Below are 8269 nucleotides of genomic sequence, written 5' to 3' on the forward strand. Positions count from 1 at the left end.
AAGATGGGGGTAGGGCGCTGTCAGCTGGAAAAGCTAGGTCTTTGAGGGGCGCCCGAGCTGCTCCAAACTCTCCCATCCCACTAGCCAGCTCCTGGGTAGAATCTATGCCGAGACGGGCGCGGTGACCTGGGGTGGGGGTGGGGTAGACCCGGCGGGACCAGGACAAGGCTGCAGCGCCTCCCCTTTCGAAAAGCTACGCACAGTCGCTTCCCCCTCGAGGCTTCCTCCATGCCTCTCTTCCTCCCCTTCCTCCCAGACACCCCTTCAACAGCCCTAGACCCTCTCTTCTCCCCTCTTCCCTCCCCACCTCAATCCTCCCCTTTTCTTCTCTGAGCGTTCCCACTTCCCCCCTCCTGAGCCCTCCTCTTCCTTGCTCTTTGGGCGTCCGCCCCGTCAATCACCACCGCCACCGCCCCTGCCCGGCCACTCTCCGCCTCCCAAGGTCTTGGAGCGCCTCCGGCTCCTGTCTCGGGCCGCCCTTCACTTTGCGCGGAGCGGGACGGTCTGTCAGCCTAGCCGGCCTGGGGGAGCCTCCCGGCCCGCCGGGGCTCGGGTTACTAGTGACTGACAGCGTCTCCATGGCGAATAATTTGACTCCGACTATTGTCTGGCGCGGGCAGGCCCCGGGTCAGATAACCGGACCAATCAGGGCGCGGGCCGCCGCGCCTCATGCCTGCTTAGAATAATATTATTAAAAAAGCAGCAAGCGAGCTAGACCGGAGGGAGAACGAGGGAGAAGCGAACTGGGGAGAGGCGGGCGGGCAGGCAGCCCCGGAGCATGCTGAGCAGCGCCCCGGGCGGCCCCGCGGCTTGGGCGAGGGCGCGGGCGAGGCGCGCAGGGGAGCGCGGGCCCCGCGGCCGGCGCGGGGACGCCCGGCAGTGACCCGGGGCTCGCTCTGAGCCCGCGCGGAGCCAGGGGGCCCGCCCCGCCCGCCTCCTCGGCTTGGACGGCTGGCGGAGGAGGCGCCCATGCGGGGCCGCGCGGCGCGGTGAAGGCGCGCTCGGGCGGGCGGGGGCGCAGCCGGCACCATGTCCATGCTGCCCACCTTCGGCTTCACGCAGGAGCAAGTGGCGTGCGTGTGCGAGGTGCTGCAGCAGGGCGGCAACATCGAGCGGCTGGGCCGCTTCCTGTGGTCGCTCCCTGCCTGCGAGCACCTCCACAAGAATGAAAGCGTACTCAAGGCCAAGGCCGTGGTGGCCTTCCACCGCGGCAATTTCCGAGAGCTCTACAAGATCCTGGAGAGCCACCAGTTTTCGCCGCACAACCACGCCAAGCTGCAGCAGCTGTGGCTCAAGGCGCACTATATCGAGGCCGAGAAGCTGCGCGGCCGGCCCCTGGGCGCTGTGGGCAAATACCGCGTGCGCCGCAAGTTCCCGCTGCCGCGCTCCATCTGGGACGGCGAGGAGACCAGCTACTGCTTCAAGGAAAAGAGTCGCAGTGTTCTGCGTGAGTGGTACGCGCACAACCCCTACCCTTCACCCCGCGAGAAGCGCGAGCTGGCTGAGGCTACCGGCCTCACCACCACGCAGGTCAGCAACTGGTTTAAGAACCGGCGGCAGCGCGATCGGGCGGCCGAGGCCAAGGAAAGGTACGAGTAAGTAGAACTTTGGCGCCGGCACCACTGGGCTCGAGGGAGGGGGTCCCGGGGCGCTTGCCCAACCCCGGAAGAGGCCTAAACCGGCCTTACCCTGATGGCGCTGAGGCTGTGCCGGAGCCTGGCGAGCAGGGATTTGTCCAAAGCGGACAAGGCAATCGAGAAGTTGGCAGCTGCTCCCTGGTTGCTTGTGGACAAACAGCGAGTTTCAGGACGAGGGCAGGACAGTGGACCTGGATCCCCTGGAGGGGGACACGGTGCGCAGGGCCTGGTCGACCTCCGAAGGACGGAGAGTTTACATCTAGGACATAGCGGTCTTGCAGATTTCAGGCTGGCCGTCCGAATTTACCAGCACTCCCTTACTCAGCTCCAGACCAAAGGGAGATTAGGGACAGGACTGGGATTGGAACTTCTTTGATATGACCTGGATGTGGAGAGACCTGAAAAAGAATTTTCCTTGCCCAGATATGGGAGTTAAGAGAGTGAGTTCTTGATCCCGCGTAGAAGGAATCAGGAGGCAAAAGGCTATAGGGGAGGAAGCGTCAACCCTGAGAAACAGAGAAATACATGCCCCCATTTTCTGCCTTACTGGACCCAGCAGCCCTTCCCTGGCTAGCCGGGCTCTTCACCCCTCTCCTCAGGTAGGTCTGTGGGACTTCCACTTTCTGGGATGTGCCAAAGAGCAGCAGAAGGGCTGGGAGTTGCCTGTCCTCAGGAAAACCAAGACTTCCAGAACGGGCATAAGGGTTGACCATTAGGCCCTACCGGGCACCTGCCCTATGACCCCTCAGAATCCCAAATCTGGAGGGAAGAATGGACGACAAACTGGCTGTGGAAACAAAATCCAGCCTGAAAGTAACAGTAAATCAGGACACCTGGGGTTGGTGGTGTGGGGCGCGTGCAGCCCAGAGTCTGGATGATAGGGGTCAGAGATAGGGGTGATGAACAATGGCAGCAGATCTCTCCAGCCAGCAAAGGGGGGCAGGGAGAGGGGGCTGCAGGCTGGGCCCTAATCTCTGAGACCATAAGGATGGGGTATCCACAGTGGGAAGGGCCCTGAAACTAGCCATGCAGAAACTCTCCTCGCAGGAAAGTCTGAAGAAAAGGGCTTTGGGGAAGTTGATAAAAGAATCAAATCCCCAATTCTGGGCAGGCTCTGTCAATCAAAGGCAGGGCAGGAGGTGAGCTCTCTCTGCTGATGCTCCCCCTCCACCCAGACTGGCATGCTTCCAGACTTCTGTAAACTGGGTTCTCAGGCCAGGCCCCAGGTAAGGGTTGCAGCACTCCTGAGTTTCTGGTTATGGCAGAGAAGTCTGGGCCAGGATTAGCAATCCGCTCCCTTCTCCAGAGCCTGCCCTCCAAGCCTCCAGCCCCTGGCCCCCAGCTGAAGTTTCTGCCTCCATCCTTGGGGCTTTGTCCCTAGGCCAAGCAAGGAGAGTCCTCAAAGGGCCTGTCAGGTGTGGGCTAGGACAACAGAACTCAGCCCAGGAGCCTGCCCCCCGGCCGACATTTCCCTTCCTCAGTACAAAATGATTCCCAATCCTGGGTCCCTCAGCCTGGGACCAAGGTCCCTCACCCTCCTAGCACTACTTCCACACAGCAAACCCAGCCTGAGGATTTGACAGTGATCTGAAAATCCAGTTATCATCTCTCCCTCCCTGCTACCCGTAACTCCACTGGAGCTGGGCCCTGCCACCCCGCGCTGTGCGCCCAGAGTTGAGTTAGAAAGAAATTTAGGAGCACACACACAGAAATAGCGCAAAAGACATTAATGAGAGCATGACCAGCCCAGAAGTAAAGATAGAGGGGGAGGGACAAGAGGGAGGAATCAAGTGTTGTGAGAACTGGCAGAAAGAACGAGAGAACCCGAGGCCAGGCGGAAGCTGGCCGAGAAAATGGTAGAAACCGAAAACACCGGCAGGCAGCGCCAGGAGACAGTCTGAGGCAGGCGCAGGCTCTGGCCCGGGGTGAGGCGGCGCTGAGCGGCCTCGGTTTCCCCTGACCCGGCTGCTTTGCTCCTGCACTTGCAGGGAGAACAGCGAGAACTCCAACTCCAACAGCCACAATCCTCTGGCTTCCTCGCTGAACGGCAGCGGCAAGTCGGTGCTAGGCAGCTCGGAGGACGAAAAGACGCCGTCGGGAACGCCAGACCACTCGTCGTCCAGCCCCGCGCTGCTGCTCAGCCCGCCGCCACCACCGGGGCTGCCGTCCCTGCACAGCCTAGGCCACCCCCCGGGCCCCAGCGCGGTGCCAGTGCCCGTGCCGGGCGGAGGCGGCGCGGACCCACTGCAGCATCACCACGGCTTGCAGGACTCCATCCTCAACCCCATGTCGGCCAACCTCGTGGACCTGGGCTCCTAGAGCCCCGCCCGCCTCCCCGCGCGCGCCCTCCGGGCTTGAGTCTGGAAGACTGAGAAAGGCGGTGTCCGGAGGGCGCCCCGCGCCGGCGGCCCCACCAGGTACTGAAGAACCCGCACGCTCAATGGGCAAGCTGCCGGCCTCGGCAGGGCAGATGGCAGTCCGGTTTGGTCCTTGTTGGGGATTCATATTCAACAAGTTGGTTTTTGAGATTCTTTGGCGGCTGAGGCTAGGTCTTGAAACCAGGGAAGAGAATAAATTATACATCTTCATTCCCCTTCTCTGCCTTTTCTTGTCGTGCCTCTTCCCTTCCCTGCCCTACCTTTCCGTTCCCTTCTCTTCTCCCTCTGTCTCCCTGCCCTTTCTCCCCTTCTTGCTTGCTTTCCCCTATTTCTCTCTGTTTCGCTCTAGATTTCTGACTTGCCACCTCTTACTAGGTTTCCATTTCTCTATCTCTTTCTCTTCCTCGTCAGTCTCTGCACTCTGTATCCGGCCCCCTCGGTCTGTGCCACTCCGTCTTTCTCCCAGTGTCCGGCAGTCTCTTTGCGCCCCACTACCCCCCTCGCTTTCCCGGGTTGGAGTGGGAGCGGGAAGAGCTGAAGAACCCAGACCGTCTCCAGCGGTCCTCCTTCGGGGTCAGCGGAGGCCGCAGGTGTCAGCTTTGCGCCTAGTAACTTAAGTGAAAGAAAAGGCTGCGCTGCGGCAGCGCCGGAGCGCCTCCTCGCCACTCGCGCCTCTCTCTCCGCGAGGCCCAGCCACGCTGCTCGCCCCTCTTCCCCCCGGGAACTGAGGCCACAGCGCACCCCGCGCAGTGTGCCCCGGAGCCGCGGACTTGCCATCTCCTTGTTATGCTCTCTTGTGAATGTTCTTCGGGAAATATTCCTGCTTTTATTTTATAATAAAATTAGAAATCCTAAATATATATATGGATATATGCCACAAGGCCCTCGGGCCGCGAGTGCCGCAGTGTCTGATTTCCCTAAAGGGGCTTGACACCCGAGGGGTGCTGTTCTGGGTATCCATGTCCCCGTGAGTCCCCAAAACTGGGAGACACCCTCTCATACACACCATATGGATTAGTCGCAGGGTGGAGGGACTGCGAACTCTGAAACTTTCTCCCCAGAAGGCCTCTGTCCCTTTCTCCTTGTCCGCGAAGCTCCCCGCAGAAACAGGGAGGGGTGGTCGGCTCTTCTTGGGGACTCCTTCCCGCCACCAGCTACCGTGCAGTGCCCTCGCCCAGCTCCTTCTTCACCTGGAGGTGCTCGGGTTTGGGATGAGAGGCTGTGTGCAGGGCGCGGGTACGTATGTTTGCAGAGTCGAGGCTGGGGAAAAATCGAGTGGCGGCAGTTTCCTGACGGGCTGGCTCTTTGGCTGTGGGGGAAGACCACCCCCCCCAAAATCGGGCGCGACGCACTGGGCAAATCTGCTCGCCCCAGGGATGAGGTGCAGAGGCGTGCAGCCCCGGAAGTGCGTGGGCCTTGGAGTAAAGGTCTCCAAACTCAGAAATCTGCACCCCGTTCTTCTGTAGATTTGGAATAGAGCTGAAGGGGTGGGATGGGGACTCTAAGGAGAGTCAACTAGGCCCGGGTGAGAGTGAGCGTGCGTTTTCTAGATGGGAACAAGCAAGCGGGCGCCGCAGCTCAGCGAATTAGGCCGACCCACGGGGGTGAGTGCGATGCCCGCGCGCTTCCCTGGGCGACTAGGTGCCTCTGAGGCTGTAAATTAACCCCTTTGGGGGATTCACCCCTAGCCCCCTATTAAGCGACCCGTCTAAGCTGGCCCGGGCAGATGCGGAGCGGGCTGGGCTCCGCAAGGAAGTTGAGGCTTTTTGATCTCAGGTCTCGATGGCTGTAGGTACTGAACATGTCCCACCTCAAAACCAGGACGCAGCGGGCCAGACCTGCGCCCTCCCCCCATACGCAAGGATGGAGGGGCTGAAGCGCCCTTCCAGCCCCGCGTTGTTCAGGCTCCCGAACGTCTCGGGCCGTTCCCTCTGTCGTAACATCAGCAGTCACCTACAACTCTTGTGCTTTGATGCGGGCAGCTGGGAGGGCTAGCTGGGCACGTAAGCCTTCGTCTTGGCCTTGGCTCGGTGTAGGACTGGAGGTCAAGGGAATCACCGGAAGGCTGAGTCTGCCCGCAGAGGGTGGAGCCCTCTGCCTGGGGCAAAGCCGAGCGCCCATGGCTTCGGCAGCCCTGCTCTCAGGGGATCACTGGGCCCTTCCGGGACCTGTTATGTGCTTGTAGGGCCTGAGCGACCCGACCTCCACCGACAGGCGGGGCAAAGAATTGGCTACTGCCTGAGTGTCCGGAAAGTCTCTTGTGACGCGTGATGCCACTGGAGTCAGCGGAGTCAGGCGCGCAGTGACAGAGCCCACTCTTCCCTGCATTTACTTGGAGTGGGGGAGAGAAACACAAGAGCCCCTGTATCCTGCATCATCCCTACCCTCCTCCACTTTCCAGCCTCACTCAGAGGCAAACAGAGTCTTTGCCAACTTTCACAGAGAGAGGAACATACAGGTTTAACATTAATTCGATTCACGATTTTTGAGAATCTGTTAGGTGGCAGGCACAGTAATTAGCACCAAAACTCACCTGCTCACACACACCAGCCACACAGGGAAACAGACTCTCACACACACATGTTCACAATCACACGCACACCACACGCACAGGAGAAAGTACACACAAACCCTCAACCATTTTTTGTAGGACGCATGTCCTCAGGCGAGATAAACACTCTCACCTGGATATGGATATATATGCCAGATACTTGCACCAATGAGCCCCCTTCTGCATGTGTGCACGCACATACACACACACACCTTCTCAGAAACACACAAATGTACGCCCCCACATGGATGCCTCTGATAGTAGCCAGTCCCAGCTCATCGCCCTGCTGGGGCTAGGGCCCCGGCCTTCCAGCGTGGCTTACCCTGAAGGGCTCGGGCCCAGCCCTGGGTCCCAGGGAAAGAGATGGTCTCAGGCCAGGGAGCGGCGGGTCAGGGATCCCACTCGAAGCACCTTCTCTCGGTCCGCCCAGGTGAGACCGCGGGAGTTTGCCCGGAGCTTTCACCCGCCAGCAGGGGGCGAGGTGCCGTGCCCAGTGCTTTATTCCGTAAAGCGAATCAGGGGATAGCAGTGTTACCTGTCGCAGACTTCTTTTCTCTCCCTTGGAAAGCTAACCTCGAAAATATTATTTAAATAGAGAAAAACTATATAGAAGTTCTGAAAATAAACCCGAGGAGCTTCTGGCTCACCGCATAAATCTATACAAGCCAATCCATTCCACACTTAGCTAGACCCGGAGAGCAGCTGAGGTCGCGAGGAGCACACTCCAAATGGACTAGAAAGTAATTTTCGCACAGATGTTGCCTGGTGGGAAGGCAGCCACTCCCGGTCGGCGTCGACTGAGCACGGTTCCCAGTGGCTCGTCACTCCCCGGCGGCAGCCGCCACAACCACGGATGGTTTCACGGCAACCCTAAGGGATGGACGGAACTGCTCCCCTGGCCGCGTTTGCAACCAGCCGCCGTTCATTTATCCCCAGCCAGGTCCGGTGCCCACGCGGTCAGCGAGGCTGCAGCCTTGGGAACGGTCGGCCGACCGGCTCTGCTTAGAGGAGTAAAAACCGAGGGCTATAGAGTCGCTATGAGTCGGAATTGACAAGAGGGCGACGGATACAGAGGGCAGCGGGAGGGTAGGGACGCGCAGTGCATCTGGGTCTATCTCCCCGCCTGGACTCCGGTCAGGCTGCAGGGAGCCTGGGACTCCTGAGTCCTTAGAGCAGCCGCATCTGGCGATTGCTGCCAGCACAAGGAAAGGTTCATCAGATCTGGGGAAAGGACACAGGGCTATGCAGTCCTTGGTTACCCCATCCCCCAGTCCTTGTGGGAAATACCGTTCTGGCCCCTGAGAAAAGCAGGGACCAGCCGGCTGGGGGCGCTGGAGTCAGGGCACCGGGGATTCAGTCTCGGTTACCCCACCAGCGCCCACCTCCGACCGGACGCCACCAGGGCTCTGGAGGGAAGAGATGAGAATATGTTTTGTGTTGAGAGGCAGGTGGGAAACGGCAAGGGAGGGTTTGGGGTTGCGACTGTACCCCTTGCTTCCTTTGGTGTTCCCCACCCCGGCGCGGTGGCTTCGGTCCCCGGGGCAGCGCTCAAGGCTGCCTAGGGAGGAGGAGGCCAGGCCGCAAGGGCTTCAGGATGTCCTGGGAGGAGAAGTGAGAAGGCATGAGTATGTGTGTGCGCGAGGGGGTGAAATAACCGACCCTTGGGTTTTTTTTTGGGGGGGGGGGGAGGGGGTTTAGATGGC

General features: G+C 60.2%; 1 protein-coding gene across 1 annotated transcript; it reads left to right on the forward strand.

Annotated features, from left to right (window-relative positions):
• Positions 1–1029: 1029 nt before the first annotated feature.
• On the forward strand, positions 1030–3956 carry SIX2 (SIX homeobox 2). Its single transcript, XM_064277306.1, has 2 exons — positions 1030–1589; positions 3626–3956. The coding sequence occupies exons 1-2, from the start codon at positions 1030–1032 to the stop codon at positions 3954–3956; spliced, it is 891 nt and encodes a 296-aa protein (XP_064133376.1).
• Positions 3957–8269: the final 4313 nt, after the last annotated feature.

This window comes from Loxodonta africana, chromosome 26 (genome assembly GCF_030014295.1).
Source record: "Loxodonta africana isolate mLoxAfr1 chromosome 26, mLoxAfr1.hap2, whole genome shotgun sequence".
Lineage (NCBI taxonomy): Eukaryota > Metazoa > Chordata > Mammalia > Proboscidea > Elephantidae > Loxodonta > Loxodonta africana.